A 19,992-nucleotide genomic window follows, 5' to 3' on the forward strand; every position below is an offset into this window, starting at 1 on the left:
AGGATTCTAAAATTGAAAGAGCAAATGCTGGTACTGTTCATATTGGGGGGCCAAGTGGCAGGCAGTTCTTAGATTACAAGTGTGATGGGCTCATCTGTACTGATAAAGAGCTCTGGTTAGACTCAGCTGGACAAGGTACTTTCCTCTCACAATGCCTCTTTTTAATCAGAAGCCCTAAATGGCCATAAAAATGGGCCTGTGCATAACATACAGTAAAATTTCCACAGGGTTCGTACCCTTTTTCAGAAACAAATTTCCAGGACTTTTCCAGGACTCAAGATTGATTTTTCCAGGACTCTAAAATTCACATCAACCTTTCACGCCCAAGATCTCAATTTTAATTCTCCTTACTGTCTGTCAGACATTTCACATTTTTTACTTGAGTTTGACAGATTTCCAGCACTTTCCAGGATCAGTCGCCCTTTTTCAGGACTCTCCAGTCCTGGAAAATGCCACAGGAAAATTCTAGGACTTTCCAGGTTTTCCAGGACCCGTACGAACCCTGTTCCACTTTCGTGAGGTAGTCAGTATAGGAAATAACCCAATTGTCCACCTTATTAACATACAGCAGCATGAGATCATGTCCATACTATTTAAAAGCAATTTATTCAAAAATTAGGTAATGACAATAATATATCTTCAGTATAAATTTAGGAAAAACATTTTTAGCTGCAACTATACATGATGGCATGTTTTTAGTAAAAGCAACTTGACAAATAAACTGTGTAAATTATCGTTATTTAAAATATTACCATCGTAATAGCGAGACTGATACTGCAAAGGTCATGGTCAAAGAAAACTGAAATGCGACAAAATGATCCTACCTACAGTAACTGTAAATAATTACCAATATTGCGAATTGATATATTATATTTTTAAAATATTTAGAACAAGAATCAACCACAACAATATGCTGAGCTGAAAGTATAAATTAAAATCATTCTGCAAGGTGGTCAAATTAAGTTTGTCACTTAACTAACAATGACGCCTAGTAAAACAATGTCTGTTTTTGTATTATAGTTCTTTATTCTAATAGAACACTTAATTACTATTAATTTGTGTAACAGAGAGATTTTGTGATTTGTCAAGGCAAAGCACAAATATTAAAAAGAAATACAGTGACTGAGCATTGAGGTTTACAAGCCTATATGAATCAAGAAAATTTATTTAATTCTAGAATAGAGCAGCTGTAAGAAGTCAGGATGCATAGAAAATCAGTTTTTTTTAGCTGTAATTAAAGGATGTACTAACCTGACAGTTATTCTAACCAGCACAACTAATTATAAATTAAAATAAAATAATAAAAATTGATGTCCCACATTACTCCTGTAATTTGATTTATTTTTTAATTTTACATCCAAAAACTTCACTGACCATCCACTAGGCTGCCTGCAAGGGCTATTGCACATAACTTTCTTTGAATGCTGTATTGCACAAACACGTGCAAAATAGAAACTACTGACCAGAATTGAAAAATACCTATTTAAAGGCTATTGGCCATCAATAAAAAAATGTCTTAGATTCAACATGATTACAAACTTTTTTATCATCAGCTTCTAGTTTACAAGATACATGTCCACATTGAGTCGTGCTGTAGTTTTATTTGCCACGTAACCCTTTTACTTCTTGCCTGGACTACACCCTCAAGCCAGGAAGATGGAGTAGCAATCGTCATCCTTGTCAAAAGCATTCCTCTTAATTCTCAGATCTGCAGCAAAGCCAGGCCAAGTCTCTGATACTTTCAGTAAAAGTGAGTACTGTTTATAACAAAGAGCAGCCCACTCCTCTCTCTCTGTAAGGATTATTTGCATTTGGGATCTTTCCCAGTAGGGGATCATCAGCTCGCTTCTCTTGGCAGAATCGACTTAGGCTACGAATGAATGAACACAAAGTCAGCATCAATTGAAATTGAAGAAAAGCTTATGGTTATCCCTCTAAAATATCTGTTTCCCATCACTGACCAACCTGGCTATTTTTACTGAAAGTTTGAAAAAGATGAATTATATATTTTCTGGAACTACACAATTAAGTCAAGAGGTCAATGACCCCAGCTCACTGGAATTACAATTTTCTTAGTAAAACTTTTCGCATTAGCAATTGCCTGCCACTTGATAGAAACAAACTAGGCAAGTAACCAGTCTTTTCAGTCTATAAAGGGACTTCATGTAGACTTGGAATAAGAAATGGCAGCCATGTTCACACAACAGTGAGTCATTTGAGATTGTTAGCTTCCTGAGGGTGTTCTTTTACCAAAGAAATTGTACTTCAAAATTATATAATGCAATTCAAATACAAGTATCTATGTCACTACTTTTCAAGATTAAGAATAATTTACTCACTCGGTTAGAAACAATTTTTGAACAGCTAGCTGACTGGGACTTGAATCTGTATTGAATAGATGAGTTGCATGATGGCGTCATTTGACTACAACTACCAGAATCCTTCAATCTGTTTTGTTTCTTAAGGTAATTAAGGCAATTGTTATTTAAACCCCACTGGTGTTTCAAATTTAAAGAATAAAGAGAAATCAAAAGGAGCTGTGGTAGTTGTAGTCAAATGACAACAACGTGCAAATCTGCTATTGCCCTGCGACACAGAGATTCCCTCCTCTTTCAGCTCAGTGAGAGACGGGAGGAAAACTCTCCTTGCACCTGTACAACTGTTTGATCATAGTTGCCCACAAATAGAGATGAGCAAATTAAAAATATTGGTATTTGACAAACTTCAACTGGTTTTGACCTTCAAAATGTTGCCTGATTGATCCAGGAACTTATATTAATGCCCCTCACTTCGTGCATTGGCAGCATTGCCAAATGGAGCAACATTGTTTTGGTTGATTCAACTTGAAACTTTTCACAGAAAACTTCCAGAACATTCATTTCCGTCTCCAAATTCGGGAAATTTGGGAAATTTGCGGTCAAATGGAAAGCGACCTTTGTCAAGTGAAGGAAGAGGAATGCAAATTAAGAGAGGTTTAATTATAAGCAGCCCTTTAAATGCCCACATCTCGCAGTCAATATACAATAAAGAGCTCTTTTTTGGTGACTGAGGGAAATTTTCTGTTGCCAGACTATATACATTGGCATCAACAACGGAAATAACAGAACAGTTGTAAAGGGGACGATTTTGTGGCGCTGTTGAACGACTGGACATCGATGAAACTGAAAGATGGCTTTCGAACCAAACATCACGCTAATCATAAGATTCGATTCCAATATTGAATTGATAATTTTAAGCTTAATTCTCGGGAACTGAATGTATTTGCCACGAAAACTAAGCAGTAATTTCACCTTGATACGACTAACTTATCAATATTAAAATAACCGTTTAGGAATTAATGTCAAAGAGTTTGGGGAACGTTTCAAGCTTATGAGCTAGATATAGTGCGAGTATCATGGCCAACGGCTGTCTAAACACTGCAGCTGAATCGCTGCTCTCTGCGAAGAACAAAGCAACGCCACGACTTTAATCCTCTCGAATTATAAAAGAAGCCTTTTGAATATAAACAATGCCAACATAAAGCGCAATTAATTAATAAACAGGGTTTTGACAGCTAAAGTCAATACTTTCATGAACACGCAGCTTCACGCACAAAATCACAACCATTTTCTACTTACTCTTCAGAGCAAACCGAAATTTTCTTCCTTGATAGCTTACTCTCCCTTCTAAGTTGATCGACCTGCCTTCTCAGGTTCAGATATTCGTTTTCCCGTTGTGAAATCGCCGACTGTCCATACATTTTTGACTCAAAATTAAAAGGACCCCAACAACATTTACACCACAAGCGTATCGATCGAGAATCGGGGCGGTTACCCGAGCGCATAAAAAGGATGACAAACTCCACTAACCATATTTGGCTGAGGTGATTGGCAGATCTGTTCCGGGCAATATATCTCCACTGCGCCATAGCAAGCTCCGCCTTCGATTCCTGCAGAGCTTCACTCTGTATTCGCGTTTGGACGGTATAATTCATAATTTTACGATGGACTTTACATAAAACAGAAATAGCAGAGAGCAATTTTCGCAAGGGGAGTTGTAGTGGGGGTGGGAGGGGAGGGTGTGGAGGTAAGTCCTCACTCGCGCATGTTCAAAGAGGTATATTTTTGGAGGGGATGGGGAGGGGGCTGTGAATCAGATGCAATTCTTGGGAGGGACAGGATTATATATTTAGATTACATGAAACAATTTCATTCCTACTTCCCAGTATGTGTTTTACTGACCACCCTACTCAGCCTGTTTAGTTTTGATATACGGATGGTAGCATGGGAAGTCCCGCAATCAAGGGTTTGTTCTTGCCCTGAACTTTCACTTCCTCACAGCAAATCCGAGGAATTCATACTTGTTCCAACTAACGGCAACGAGGAATCTCAGTATAATTGGACTAACAGCAATTGCACAATGTTTTATTCTCACCATAGTCACTGTTAAAGTACAGTTGAATTGTTTAAGCAAAGAAACTCGACTGAAAAACAATATGCAAATCACATGGTGGAAAAGGTTGGAAAGGTTTTCGTTTTTATAACGCATTTATAACACGAAGAAACAGCACTTCCAACAGTACACAGTACTTCGCGAAATACATGTATCACATCGTAGTACCGGGTGCTACTAAGCTTGTTTTGATAATTTAGATTTGCCACTATTCCGTTCAGTATCCTTTCGTTAACAACCATGCTTCATAAGTTAACGGATCAAAATACTACTAAAATAAGATAAGTAGTTCAATTCACAGTCATAAGAAATTTAAACGGGCTAACGTTTCGAAAATTAGACCTGCGTCAGCCCACTTGGCAAAGGGAAGACACTAAATATGTCAGCTTTTCAAATTTACCACGGATGTTAATTTAAATTGTGTTTAACAACAGGAATTTTTCCAGTATTTTCTACGAGTATGGAACTAGATTAAATTGACCATTTAATAATATTGAGACCTTGCATCAATTGCGTATGGCAATGTTCAAATTTAAAAAAAAATAAACAGTTGCTGTGGTTGACGGGTGAGGCGAGAATGTGAGAAGCCCCCCTACAGGTTGCCTTTATCAGCTGCACACCGTTATTTGGGTCATCACCAGGATAACTCAAAGAAGGGCTGCGAGGGACACTGCAATGATGTCCGGTACATTTGCTCTTAGTGAGTCTGAGTACACAAGCGGCGGGAAAACCGAGCAACTGTTTATAGCTAGCTAAAAAATTGACAACCACAGGAAACTAAGTAGAATTACGATACAATTACGATTACGGCTAGAATTACGATGCAATTAAGGCAAGTCCTGGCTATTGTCTTCCATGAGTAACGGCCTTCAATTCATTCCAACTACAGTCAACAAAAGCTTCTTGTAATCTCCGCTGCAGTCTCCTTGAATCATCTTGTACAGGGTTTTATGGTACTTCTGTAGAAAAGTTTGCTTGATTTCAACAAGGTCACGCTGAAAGAGACAACGTACAATTGACTATCACAATAGACTAACGATACGGCTTATTTTTCCCCATTCCATAACTGCAGAGTTCTGTAATTAAATTTTCATGGCTAAGGAGGAAAAAATACACTTCGAAGCTGATGATTAGGGAGAGATCAAAATTCGCTCGTGGGAGGAGGGGAGGTGCCCTATTTAGTTGCTCGCCAGACATGAGTGAGCGAAATAAGATGGAGTCCATTGAAACTGTTATTACGAAATCAAAGGCAATAATTTTTAGCCAGTATATAGATCACAAGGGTATGGTACGTTAATATTACATGGACAGGAAGTAAAATGATGTACTTTATTTTTACTAAGTCCAGTTTTCTCGACCCTCAACTGATCTCAACTTATGGATTTCTTTGACATTTCTTTTCTGTGAAGATGTACTTAATTTTGAACAAGGACGAGACGAGAAAACACGTCTTACCTCGGAACGAGAAACAACACATCGGATCAAGGTTGAATCATCAGTACCGGCGCCCTTCATGGATTTCCACAGTCGATCAGCGAAGTATTCAGCTGGATTTCTTGCGCATTGTACTGAAACGAAACAATTTCAAATGTACTTCAGTCAGTGATCTACAGATATGTCGTCAACATTGTCTTTCTGCGGTTAAACAAAGGACGAAATGTAAGGTAAAGTTGTAAGGTGAAAACTGTTCGAGACTAGTGGCCCAGCAGGCCGGCGCTTGTCTCCTGTTTAAGCGACTAGGAGTATTTCCACTCCTACCCTAGTTGGGATGCTAGTCCATCACAGGTAGTTCAGTCCCTGAACTCTCCCTCCCCCCGCTCTATTCAGGCACCTGGACCACTCGAGTCCTGTGCACTGACCTTCAGGCCACCCAATTTTGTCTACTCACACCGTGGTAAATCGATTTAACCCAGTACAATCTAAAAGAAGGCGCGGTGGCCTCATGGTTAGTACGCTTGTCTCCGGATCAAGCGGTCCGGGTTCGAGCCCTGGCCGGGGTCATTTCGTTGTGTTCTTGGACAAGACACTTTACTCTCACAGTGCCTCTCTCCACCCAGGTGCACAAAGGGTTCCGGCGGTTTTAATGCTGGGGGTAATCCTGCAATGGACTAGCATCCCATCCAGGGGGCAGTAGAAATACTCCTAGTAACTTCATGCTACGGAAACCGGGATAAGCTCCGGCCTGATGGGCCATTTGGCTCGTACATGTACACAATTTTTAACCTTACATCTTATCCAAAACAGGAACAGTTTCCTGTCAGCATGAAATCAAGAGTTTCATCAAACGCCGCCAGTAAAAAAATAATTCTCACCCTCTCTGAGCTGCTCGGTCAACAGCTTGCTCGTTTTGTCCTCCCCAGCGAGTAATGCATACTAGACCCAATTTTGTACGTCCAATTAGACGCGATTGAGGTTTCACGGCCTACGTATAGACTACATACATGTATACTAACAGTACATGTCCACATGTTTGTTACGACCTGAATTGTTTGCTTCTCCTGATAATTGAAAAGTTACTTCGAACAGGTCGGGTAGCCTAGGTTATACCTCCTTCTAAAAAAAAAGTCAAAGCTTAAAATCTATTAATCAGCAAACATTGAAATCTGAGACGACTTACCAATACACTTGAAACCTGCCTTCAAATCTCCCGACATTTCACGATCGATAGTGTTCAATATGTCACGTTGAGAAACCTGCAAATAAATAACGATGTCCATACTTTGGTCAGTGACCCTCCTTTTATTACTCAACTGCTGCGAATACCGTACAAATAATAACAGTACAAATATACAGCGATATTGTACAGTTATTTGTACAGTAGAGAACCTGTCTGCCGGACAGGTCGGCGCGCGCGCGCAAAATTGTCATACTCTTCCTCTTTCACTGATAAATTTATTGACAACAGTACTTGGATAATAAATCTCTTATTAGTCCACATTGTAATGATAGGCCCAGGATTGATATATGGCAGGTGTTCTTGTTTTTGGTACCAGACTGGCCAGTTAAACGTTAGCGTGCCACTTAGCACAACGAAAACAATCAGAGCAGAAGAATCTCTTGCTACACACCTCCACCCATCTGTAACAGACACCTCTCCAAAGCGACTAGGAAGTTTTCGAAGATACCGTGTACGATCCGCACTTTTTACTCTTATTGAAACATTCCTACAATGGCCACCTCTACACAACGTCCAGTTAAGTTCAAGCCCCAGTGGCTGTTATTGTAGAGAGGCTGAACTGTATATAAACATGTAGATAAACTTTACCTTAATATATTCATCAAATGTTGCTCTCAGCTGTGCAAAGTTCCTGGAAGCTAGCACAACATTGAATCGCGATTCATCTGTACCCCATTTCTTCTCACCAGCCTGCAAATAAAGCAACAGGAAAATAATCAATAAACAAAGGGTCCCAGACTTATAGAAATGTCTGCCTGGACCTGCCATTTTACAACTACTGAACAGCAAGATGTCTTGAGTGTTACCTGTAATTTAAACAATGGTCTTCAGGTCTAAGAGAGCCAAGACTAAGACCTGACGGCACAGATTACCGCGACGATTAAGGGAGATGATGTATCATTTGACTCAAAACAAAATCAATTGAAGCTAGCTTGTATTGGATACCTGCGCCCCTTATGTGAGTATTGTCTTACAGCACAAACTCCACTCAACCAGGAATCCTATCTGGAGTGCTGTATTTTTGAATTCTTACATTATAGAAATAAATTACAATATAATTTACAGAATAAGCTTGTGAGATTAGATCTCTGGCATGATCATACATGTAGTTTCCCTGCAAAAACTGAATGTATTCGAACCTCGTTACCAATAGAGGAAATGCATTGGACACAAGCTACTTTTATTGGTGGAGTAGCCTCTTTAAAACATTTCTTTTACGTCTCAGGAGCCTGCTTTACCTGATATAAGTCTTGAGCCTCCTTTGCAGCCTTGCCCATGTCAACATCGGTTGTCTCGTCTCGATTGGCCTTTGTAATACAACACAAAATAAAATGCACAATTTTGCTGCAACTCGAATATTAATTATTAATATTTAATAATACTTATTTTAGCGTCAAATTTCCTTCCGAACCCCTCCCCCATGAGAAAATGTTACTTCCTTCACCATTAACAAGAAGTATTATTCAACCCCAATTTTTCGTTTGTTAGAGAAAATGCTCCTTTGGAAAGTCAAGGATTCTTGCTACTGCGATTTCCTGACACGTCCGTAATGCAGTACAAAATCAGTAGCATTTAGAAACATTTTAAAATACACTCTCGACTCTTAGCAGACACATCACAGATACAATCATTGACAGAAAGCAAGCATGCAGTATTCAAAGCCAAGAGAGTGTGGCATGATCTTCATGACTGCACAGGATACAACTTGATAATTATACATTGTCACTGGCTGTACATCTGAAGAAAATGGCCAGTTTTCCTATTTTGTGGTTGTGATCCGTCTTTCTCTTCCTCAGCCACAAACTTGTTTATTATTAGTTACTACTTCTCTGGTGCATTTCTACCTTAGACCGACTATGATAAAGAGATTTCTTTAATATAAATTACAAGTAATTTTGTTCACAAGAAAAATGACTTTGCATAGCTTGTGGCATAGCTCTTTTTGATCATCAAATTTACCTGACACATGGAGACTAACAGTCTCTTATAATGGCCACTGGTTTCACTGACACAGTCCTTCTCAAGATCACGTTGGTAGTCTGTGAAACAAGTCAACAGAACATGTTTGTAACTGCCGTACTACTTGATAGCATATAGTTTTTAAATAGCCTGAATGCATAGTTACCGATTTAAGCATGGATTATTAACAGCTTTGAACATATAGCTGTAATCCTGTAGGACCCTGTAGATCACGGTTTGCATTTGTACAACTAAGTGAAAATGGCCATTGGTGGTGAGCATGACATAAAAATTATACTACAATATGGACAGCCTTGAAATCATGTACTAAATTAAACAAACCTTTGGCTCATTAGTATAAAGACTTTTTCACAAGGTCAGAGAATAAACTATTAAGAAATTATTAGCCATTACTGTGGTCTACCCAGGCCAAGGCCCTAAGTTCCACGTTTATTTCAATTGTAGTGATGTTTTTCTCAGATCAAGATATCTAATATTTGCTGCATCCAGGGGTTACCACTTTTTGGTGTTACTGTTGTACATATCAAATTTTTGATTGATAGAAATATTCTTCAGTTTGCAGAAGTAGTTAAGTCTACTGCTGGGACTATTCTGTCATAGACAATGTATTGACTTTTCCTATTTAGTTATACACTCACATTCTTTGTAGAGCCTCTTGATTTCATTAATGTCCTTAAAAAAGAAATGCAAATCATATCAGTTTCAAATGACAAAACAAAGAGAAGTAATACCCACTGTAAGGTGTGCAAATGTTCTGATGAGACAAAGTCTTCACTTTTACATCCCATCATTCATTCTCCCAGTATATGCACTAGCTGTCCATGTTGAAATCTACATATATACCATCCCCTAGAATATCATTTGATCCCTTGGGAAAATGGGATTAAAATCCTAAAGAACCCTGCACAAGCTCTACAGGATCATGTCCAGCAAGAGGATCCTGAGAAGGATCCTGTGCTAGATCATATGCTGGGGTCTCTGTGCCGGGTCCCTATGCCCGGTCATATGCCGGGTCCTGTATGTGCCAGACCCTGTGCCAGACCCTCTTACAAAGGATCTTAACTGAATTTAATAGGAGCTTGTAGGATCCTAATGGGATCTGTGCACAATTTCTACTGAGGTTGAGTATTGCTGACAAACCTGGTTACTCCGAGTACAGAGAATGTCAATCAAAGCCTCTTCATCAGTTCCAGCACCCTGAAATAACAAGAGCAAAGTCTTCTGTTAATATGAGCCTGCATTTCAACAAAGGTACATGTATACTGTGGTCCATTGCAAACCCTCAGGAAACTGCAGTAGCCAAACAGTTAGTGTGTTGGGACACTGGAGTAGAGATGCTGGTGCAAGCCTCATTAGAATGCCAAGTCAGACAGTTTCTACAATGCATCTACACGTATCTACCAGGAATAATTAAACTGTAAATTAAATTATGGAACACCCAGACAAAATGCAGACACTTTTGATCGACAAGAATGTCACTCAGTATAAGAAGCAATACTCAGAGAAGCTTCATGCTACAGAAACAGCAGTTAGTAATAATTATTAGCAAGAGTTATTTCTAAAATCACCAGCATCCATGAAGATTCTCCTTTGCCGAGAAATAAAATAGACTTAAATCCTTTGTGACTTAAATTTAAAATTGGTTAGCTGATACTGTAGTTGCAATTGACAGTTATCAAAGTCTTGTACGCTAGTTTATTTTCAGTGAAGGATGTCACATTTCAGAGGACAACCGATGGATAGTAGTGATCTTTACACACACCATATCATTAATAACATTATTTAATCTTAGCCAACTAGAGCTGGAAAAACTGATTTAGTGACATGCCACATAATATCACGGTTGTTTGGCCAACACTTACCCTCATGGCACGTCTCAGACACTTTGCGTCATACAGAACATATGGCTCAAGCAAGGCCAACAAACAATCTTCAAGGTTACCACTTAACTCTGACTTGAGATCATTCATCAAATCCTAACAAATGAAATGAACAATAACATAATTTGATATTAATAACCATTAATTTATTTTTTGCAGTTAATTAATTAACTTATTAATTAAAGTTCTATTACTTTACACAAAATACAATCAAAATTAGCACTGTCCTATATTCTGACTACTAGCACTGTTGTTCAAACATGGTACACCAGTATCAGATTAACCAGCACTGACCAGATACAAGTGTACAAGGTGTGCTTCCTGATACTACGAAAATAATTCATACCCTGATGTTATCAACCTATTTGATTCAAAAGCAAAAATTAAAAAAAAACCCTTAATTATATACTTGGGTCAAAAATAATTGTTTCTTATCTAGAGGTGAGCATGACCATGAAATGTGAAAAAAAAAAAAAAAAAACCATCATGATGACATTTTTTTTTTGATTAAAAAGTAATTACTGGCAACTACTAATAGTAATTACTCTTAATTTTTAATTATTAAAAAACCAAACTTGAATGTAATCATATTTTCCAAACAAATTGTAGAATGGCTGCCATCCAAGACCATTATAAAACCTACCTTTCCAAACATTGTTTTGTATCGCTTTCTGATTTCAACTCTCTGTGCATTGCTTCGTTTGACAATGATGTCAATAAGAGTCTGTTCATCTGTACCTGGAAGGAACAGAAATTGAAAACAACAATAGACTGAATCAAAAAATATTGTCATGAAAAATTAAAACAATTTTAAAATAATGTAACATATACTGTCTGAGGTATTTTTTGATCCACTGGGAGCTACATGTTTTGTATGTATCAAATTGAAAGATATGTTTATGTTTGGATAGAGTTTTGTAACTTCCATTGCTACCACGATAGGACAACAACAAGAACAAACAAGTTATAGACAGCAATAGACAGGTTTAGAAGCATCTAGATCATTATTCTTGACTGATCTTGAATGTTTGTGGAAACAGTCAAATTGTAATCTTCTTGCTGTTTAACCATGTTATGCAATAATTACCTAACTATGGCTACATTATATTAAACTGACAGTCATATACATGTATTCTTGCTACGCAGTTTTGAAATGTTGTTGCCAATGAAGATACAATCAATTGATTGATGTGTCAAATTGTAATCTTCTTGCTGTTTAACCATGTTATGCAGTAATTACCTAACTATGGCTACATTATTGCTGTGGAGCGAGCATAGCGAGCGAGCAGCAACATAATCAGGATTTAAGAAGAATATATAGAAGGGGGTACGAATTCTCGAATTCATCACTTTTTACCAGAATGCATTGCAGTTAACCAGACTGCACTGCGCCACGTTTACTGGAGTACATTGTGCCACGAACAACATGAGGATGTCATACTCGTTGAGCCATCGTCCTTTTTCGCATGGATTCCATTGAGAAAGTTTGCACTGATTTACCTGTAAAGCGATGTGAAGGAGATCGTGCTTGACTTTCACAACTCTTGCTATGCAGTATGTGAAAGTTTGTAAATCTGGACGATTAATTGTGACATCTTAATCTTAGTATGTCATTTCTTAGCAGTCTCGCCTCCTTCGCCGAATTCTTAAATGAAGAGAAATTGTCGTTATTAAAGCCTGTAGAATAATTAAAACAAACAAAAACCGTGGAACATGCTGATTTCATAAATGCTGCAATCTATTCCCTTTCATCGAAACATGAATTTAAGCTAAAGCTTGTCTGAGCATTTTCACACATCACGATGAACACGTTCTCGACACAGTCTGTCAAGTTCTAGAGATATTTAATGCGTACCAGTACAGAATTTATACGTTAGATTTCTGCTCCTACAATTTCCACATCTTTCAATTTTCACAATCTGGTAAAGGGGAGGCTGATGTGTATCGTTTTATGTCCAAACATACTTCAGATCACAATGTGCTTTTTTGTTTTGATCCTTTGTCACACCTCACCATCGATGCGTCATCATGCATGAAGTTGATGCATACAAGGACAGATTTTCAGTGACACCACGATTTGACACTACTTGGAGAAATAACAGTTAATTTAAGTCTTGAAACGCGCAGATAGATGAATCATGGCGCTAAATATGTCACTATCAACAGAATGTGCCGCAGCATTACTATCTTTTAGATACCCTAGTATTAAACTGACAGTCGTGTATTCTCGCTATGCATTGTATCTTCATTGGCAATAACATTTCAAAACTGCGTAGCGAGAATACATGACTGTCAGTTTAATATAATGTAGCCATAGTTAGGTAATTATTGCATAACATGATTGATTGATGTGTCAATTGCTCACCTACTCCTCTCATAGCCTTTCTTAGCAATTCACAGTCAGCCTCTGCATCAAATGGAGAGATTGGAACAATGGTACCATGACCGTATTTCTGCAAACAAGATCAGATTATACTGCACCTTAATTATGGGTAAGCATTTCATCATAAGAGGCTTAATAACCAGCATTACTTTTTAATCAAGTGTACAGAATGACTACCGATAGTAAGTTGTAGAAGAAGAATAACTTTCAGTTGTTACTGAGGTTAAATTTTTTCAAGTGAGCTGCTACTTAAAAATACAATCATATAAATAATATATAATTTGGGACTGCCTACAGTGCGTACCACTCAAAAGTCAGTTACCACCTTCTTGCAAGACCAGACATATCTCATCTCACGAGAGCTTTTATTAAAAAGGGTACGTTAGAACAACTGCTTGTACTTCTCTCAAGATTTTAGTAGCCCATTGTAAATAAAGTAAACATGCAGCAAGAATATCTGAGTATTAACGCTGGTAAACTTCACTCTGATCAGTGAAGTTTCGCTTGCAAGTGCTTGTTGATTCTGTTGTTTACTGAGTTCATTAGGGATTTAAGCTCAAGAAAATCAGTCGCACACAGTACTTTGATTCTTTTTTCTATAATTATGAGAGGAAACATATATATACAAATACCTCTTTCAAAGACATTGAAGCCATCTGAGTAGTTGGAGCACCTCCCTGATAAAGAACAAACCAAAAATGTCACTGAATTAAGTGTTCGTAGTAAATTAAGAAACTGTGTGTACCATTTAGTACTTTTACTAATTAAATTACTAAATTGAAAGCTGTTCTTATTTTGTACCTATAGTAATCTCTGAGCAAGTTTGGTCAAGTCACAGTCCATTTTTTGACAAGTTTTGCCCGACCGAAATGACAGCTTAATGGTTATTGTTCTAAGGTAATCAAAACATCTTGTAACATCAGATCAGTGATCAGAGGCCATGTGATCAGAAAATTTAGGATTGGATTAGCATGGGTTTTACCGTAGTAATCAACCATCCAGTCACTCATTAAGTACAATTTTTTTGAAAGGTTGCCTTTGCTGTCTTCCTTTTATAACATGGCTACCACCAGGAAATTGTCAGTACCAAAAGCAAAGCAATTTTTTAAGCAAGACGTATGTTTAGGATAACATGGAAGTAAGTAGCTAGCTAATAGTAGTGTCTGTCTGTCTGTTTGTTTGTTTTTTATTTAATTTTAGCTTGGAACACTATCATCAGACAAAAAAAAAGTCAATTTCTGAACAAGCCAGCAGTGACAAAAATTTCATCATCAAGTAGTCTCCGAGCTGTTCGCACTGCATGCATTTTATTCACACTTACACCAGTTGTAGGAGGAGGAGGTTTTGCTGGCTTTTGTTGAGGAGCAGAGGGTTGCGTTACAGGTGGGGGTACACTGTGTGTCACAGGAGGGGGGGCACTTTGCGTCACTGGAGCTGTGTAGTATAAACAATGTTATGTGTATATGCAAACAAACGATTTCAGCAAAGGCACATAACATTATCACAAGCAATCCTCATGAATGAATTCCAATTGATTTTGTTTTTAAAAATGTTCTCTTCATTCAAGGTTGGAAATATTGATTAACCTTTAGTTAATAAATTTAACCTACAACTGTTATGCACATGTATACCAGACTCTACCCTTATTACGTGTACTGTAGAAACATCAAAAGTCCCTGTAAAAATAATATAAAAATACTGCACAATGTACATTTGCCAAGCTCTTTAGAGGCCTAACTACCACTGAAAACCCATTTTGGAAGAGATGGTACAGTGTATAATTTATTGGGAGAAGGGGTTACTTTCAGATGTTTAAAGAATTTTGCTTCCTTTCAAGGGGGATACTGCTTTGTAATTCTCCCTTAGTCTGTCTGAGTCTACTGAAATGTCAGCCAGTTATGCATAAATTCTGTTTGCTTGTTCCGTCCTTAAGTCAACGACTCATGATTACTTTGTTCTCTGTTTCTAACGAGACACAAAAGTACAGATTTCTGCATGCTAGTTCCTATAGTCTTTCCTTATTTAATAAATATACTGTAAGCATAAAATTAATTAACATTAAATTCAAGAAGGTACCTTGAGAAGCATAGCTCTGTTGAGGAGGCTGCTGTGAACCATATCCAGGGTGTGCTCCATATCCAGCTGCCAGAGGCTGTGCCCCATATCCACCAGTGGGTGGTGCTCCTCCATATCCACCGGAGGGAGGTGGTGCCCCATATCCACCAGAGGGGGGTGGTGCCCCGTATCCACCAGAGGGGGGTGGTGCTCCATATCCAGGTTGGCCATAAGGCTGAGCACCATATCCTCCAGGAGGAGGTGGGACACTGTATGGATCACCATAGCCAGGTTGTGGACCTCCCGGAAAAAAAAAAAAAACCAAATGAGAGTGATTTGCTTTTCAAGTAGGTTTTGTCCTACTATTAAGGGGGTGGAAGTGTAATTGAAAAAGCTGATTTACTTGTTGGGAATAAAGACGCAATAAAGGCACATGTAAAAATAACTACAGTACTGTAAAAAGCAAATTTGGAAAGCTTAGCACATTTTTAGCATTCCCTAGGCTGTGTTCAGTCAAAAGGCACCAATGAAGAAGGTGCATATACATGAACTTCACCTCTCCAAAGTTTGATAATCAACACATTATTTCTAAAAGAACAACAACCAGGGGCATCTCCTAACAGACTGGAAAAAGTTCATGTGATTGTACTCAAAATAATGTATACTGGTAACTTCCATCTCACAAAAGGAATTCAAAAGCAAATAAATTAATATTGAAGTTTTGTCTGTCCTCCTTTTGTGCATATTTCTATATATCAGGCAGATTTGTCTTGAGCAAAGCTTTCAAGTAGCTGGCTTCGTAGTTGAGCAGGTGGCAGCAGAGTACCAGCTGCGATCATGAAGAAGATGGTAATTCTTGCTGGCAGATAGCCGCAGTTGATAATCCTTTACAGTGTGTATTCATCTTTACTCTTGTCTTTCATTACAAGAGATTCTCTTATTAAGTACTACAATAAATAATAATTATTACAGATGTCACTAATGCCAAACCACAGCAAATTTTCAGAAGAATTCAGTTAAAGCTACAATTGCGTAGATTTGTTAATTTATACCTGCAGCCAGACTGTTCCCTTTTTTTGGCCACTGTGTAAGTGTCAGTAAAAATAATTGATATTGCATGAACTTACCTGGTGGTGGTGGATACCCTCCCCCCGTAGGAGGGGGATAACCACCGGGAGGTGGGTAACCAGGTGCTGGAGGATATCCACCAGGTGCTGGGGGGTATCCACCAGGAGCCGGTGGGTAACCAGAAGCAGGAGGGTACCCTCCAGATGGAGGATATCCTGGTGCTGGAGGATAACCCTAACAAAAAATTTAAAAAAAAAAACAAGTAAAGTCAGGTTTTATAACAATAAATATACAGTTACAATTAAATATCAAATTATTTATCAATGATGAAACAATAATATCATTATCCCTGGCTTAAATATATGATCAGCAACTTATATATATCATATTTTAATATTCAGTGGATCACTTGGTAATATGTATTTCTAATGTAACCATAAGAAAATGAAGCTGATGCTAGATCAGGTTTACAACTAATTGAAAATAATACCCACAATAAATAAAAGTATTATTAAATTAATATTATACATTTTGACTGCTATAAAATAATTAAAGAATGACAGCTGATTATTACCCCTCCAGGATATCCAGGTCCACCACCATAGGGAGGATATGACATTATAAATTTTCTTCAAGTGGAACCTGTGAGAATAAGGCAAAAACGTAATCAACATCGCTAGGTCTTCTTGACACCTTTCTCTAAAAAACCGTGTATGGTTTGTTTTTGACATAATAATAATAATAATAATAATAATAATAATAATAATAATAATAATAATAATAATAATAATAATAATAATAATAGTAATGCCATTTCGGGCAGTATATCCACAGGGTGGCTCTTCACCTGCCCGATGCTAACTAAATTTACAATTGTAAAAAGGTTAAGAGATATCTAAAAATTTATATCCACATGAAGTTATAACCTTTGAGTTTTGATAAAACATGCATTCTCTTCACTAAAGTAGTCATAGCTTTTGAAAGAAGCAAAAAATAAAAATTCTCCGACAAAGTTTTTTTTGCCTGATTATTGGGCAACATTCTCTTCAAATTTCAGCAAAAAACGTTGAAAACTCGCCAGAAACGAACTCAAAATGTGCACTTCACTTGCTGAAATTTTTGTTTTGAGATATGAAGGAAAAAAATACTTTGGCACGTTCTTCCAGAGTAATGAGATAATAATTACATAAAACGTGTGAAATAATAATGCATTGATCAACCAAGTGAAGGCTCATTTTACATCAACAATAGAGCTCGTATCAATTCTGATCAATTACAAAGGAGTCTCAAATGTTGCCTCTGGCGGGAAATATCCTTTGCAAGATCTGAATTCGCCTGCTCGTGTGCCCAGGTTAGTACGAAAATAATTTTTGCTTCTATTTCTTCCTTTCAATTTTTATAACACCTTAGCTTTGACATAGACAACAAAAGAACCTACTCGTAAACAATGTGAAGGAAACCCACGAGATACTGTTACTGTTTGTACCACTTCGAGCGGTGAAAGTGCCAAGGAAGTACATTTGTAATGCTTACAAAATTTTAAGCATCTTCCTCATCCAGTGTAAGTAACTTCTCTTGCTCAAAGCAGGAACCTTTGTTGCTAGCAGTTAACCTATTGGCCCAAATCTGATTGAGTGTTTTTTAAACCTTTTCCCCCCAATTTTTCCTCTGTGTTGCTTTCTTTGTACTTGCAAATGGACGCAAACTTTTGCATTTCTTTGAAGACCTATTTAAGCTTACCTCAACAAACTACAAACGGAAAACATCCAGACCAGCTCGTTGACTATACCAAACACAAACGTTTTGTAATAGTTCATCTGTGACAATCTGTCATGCAACTTTTAATGCCAGTTTACTTCTCGTGAAAACCCACTGACAGTTATCAATTAGGGATAATTATGCAAAGAAATGTTTTCGCTTGTAACTTTGCATAGAATCAATCTTTTTTCATGGAATTTTTTAAATGAAAGATCGCAATAAGATCTATCTGAAAGAGCAAAAAACATTTTTTTGGAAAAATGATCAATTTTGTTGTTGTTGTATGGAAGTTCTATTATAAGTCCCTTTTTCTCTAGTCTGTCAAGTATGATGCAAAAGAATGTTCAAAAGGAAAAATGGCCAGTCAATGGAAAGAGGGCACAAAAGAGAGGGATTAACTACAAAGCCAGGGAATGACCTTTTGTGGCTAAGTGATCGCGTCTCGCGAATTTCTTACTGCATTACAATCCAGTTACTGTTAACCACTGTCAAACATGCAGCAGCAAGTGGCATCGAGAAAAATTCCAGTACATTGACTTGTTATGTCAATACAAAGACAAGAGATGTGTTCCTTAAAGCAAATGGTCTAAGAAAATTATCAATATTGACCCAGCAAAGGAGCTAGTGTGTTACATTCTTGCTGTGTGCAGTATGTAAATGTGGATTTTAAAGGCCAGGACATGACAGGGTATGTAATCTTATGTGAGTCTTCAACCAGCTGCAATGGTTGCACAATTGCCATCATTAAATACAGTTTGTAAAGTATATATTCAGCAAACCAAGATCAGAGATGTTTGTTGACCTTCTGGAGGTTATCAATCAACATCAGATACAAGTAATTTTCAGGACAAGGTAGTACACCTTTTTTTGCCTTAAACAGGGTTTTTATCCACAGCTAGGGATGTAAACACTTCACTCATCTCTTCTCAGTCCTACAAATGATCAACATTTGAAACCCAGACTGCAGCATTCCTAAACCCAAATATCGGTCCACTAGCCACACACCCAGAGATCTACATCCACCCACCTCTGTCAGAGGGGGGTGAATCTGCCAATTTGAAAAAAAATCTTGACATGTGAAAAAAGGGGCCAGTGTGTTAAATTCTTTAAAAAAAATTGCTCAGCACCATTACCGAGTGTTAACTTAAAATGGTGTCTTGTCACAGGAAGTGTACTGTGAACTGACATGTATGTAGTTACAACTACAGCCATCCACGTAAGGATCTTGAGCTGAAAAGGGACTTGAAAAGGGACAGGCACAACTGTGTCAGGTGACATTAAAACGTCGCATGTAAACCTTGTCAAGGGCTTCAAAAACCGAAAATTATCAGAGATTGGAATGCACTTATTTATCACTAGATCCTTTCAAATTTAAAGAAGTTGCTTACGTGTATAAACGGCGGAAGTAAAAAATCGGAGGATCTTAAGTGGATAGAAAAAGCTCATTAATGGAGCAAGTACTATTTGATCTACGGGCAACAAGTATGATTTCAGTGCCCTGCAATATCCTTATAAATTTAAAACATTGCAAATTAAAGTTCAAGTGAAACAGATGCAAATTGCAGTACATCTGAATCAGTAGCACAAACAGTAAACTAATAAAAACTGGTATGAAAACCATACGATATAGAACACATAAATCACAAACCAGACAGCTGTGCGTGATCACAGCTACTCACCAGGAAATAAACAGCTAGCCGAATCTCAGAACCCTTCAGCTTTGCTGCAAGAAAGCAAGACAAGCCTTGGAACCCTGACAG

General features: G+C 37.7%; 1 protein-coding gene across 1 annotated transcript; it reads right to left on the bottom strand.

Moving 5' to 3' along the window:
• Positions 1-657: 657 nt before the first annotated feature.
• Positions 658-19,986, bottom strand: LOC145479744 (annexin-B12-like). Its single transcript, XM_081458183.1, has 18 exons — positions 19,912-19,986; positions 17,049-17,116; positions 16,534-16,708; positions 15,428-15,706; positions 14,673-14,785; positions 13,984-14,028; positions 13,334-13,421; positions 11,612-11,706; positions 10,951-11,064; positions 10,229-10,285; positions 9,727-9,760; positions 9,068-9,147; positions 8,347-8,415; positions 7,697-7,798; positions 7,049-7,124; positions 5,887-5,999; positions 3,618-5,426; positions 658-1,870 (listed from the first exon to the last, which is right to left on the bottom strand). The coding sequence occupies exons 2-17, from the start codon at positions 17,091-17,093 to the stop codon at positions 5,301-5,303; spliced, it is 1,611 nt and encodes a 536-aa protein (XP_081314309.1). The 5' UTR covers positions 17,094-17,116; positions 19,912-19,986; the 3' UTR covers positions 658-1,870; positions 3,618-5,300.
• Between the last annotated feature and the right edge of the window lie 6 nt (positions 19,987-19,992).

This window comes from Orbicella franksi, chromosome 2 (genome assembly GCF_964199315.1).
Source record: "Orbicella franksi chromosome 2, jaOrbFran1.1, whole genome shotgun sequence".
Lineage (NCBI taxonomy): Eukaryota > Metazoa > Cnidaria > Anthozoa > Scleractinia > Merulinidae > Orbicella > Orbicella franksi.

What these genes read in the sequence shown, in the direction of transcription:
- LOC145479744 (XM_081458183.1), bottom strand. Translation starts at nt 17,093, where the DNA reads ATGTCATATCCTCCCTATGGTGGTGGACCTGGATATCCTGGAGGG. An exon ending in GACCTGGATATCCTGGAGGG is followed by an intron (nt 16,709 to 17,048) that starts GTAATAATCAGC and finishes ATTTTTTGTTAG; the next exon opens with GGTTATCCTCCAGCACCAGG. An exon ending in GTGTTGTTTCTCGTTCCGAG is followed by an intron (nt 5,427 to 5,886) that starts GTAAGACGTGTT and finishes TGTCTCTTTCAG; the next exon opens with CGTGACCTTGTTGAAATCAA.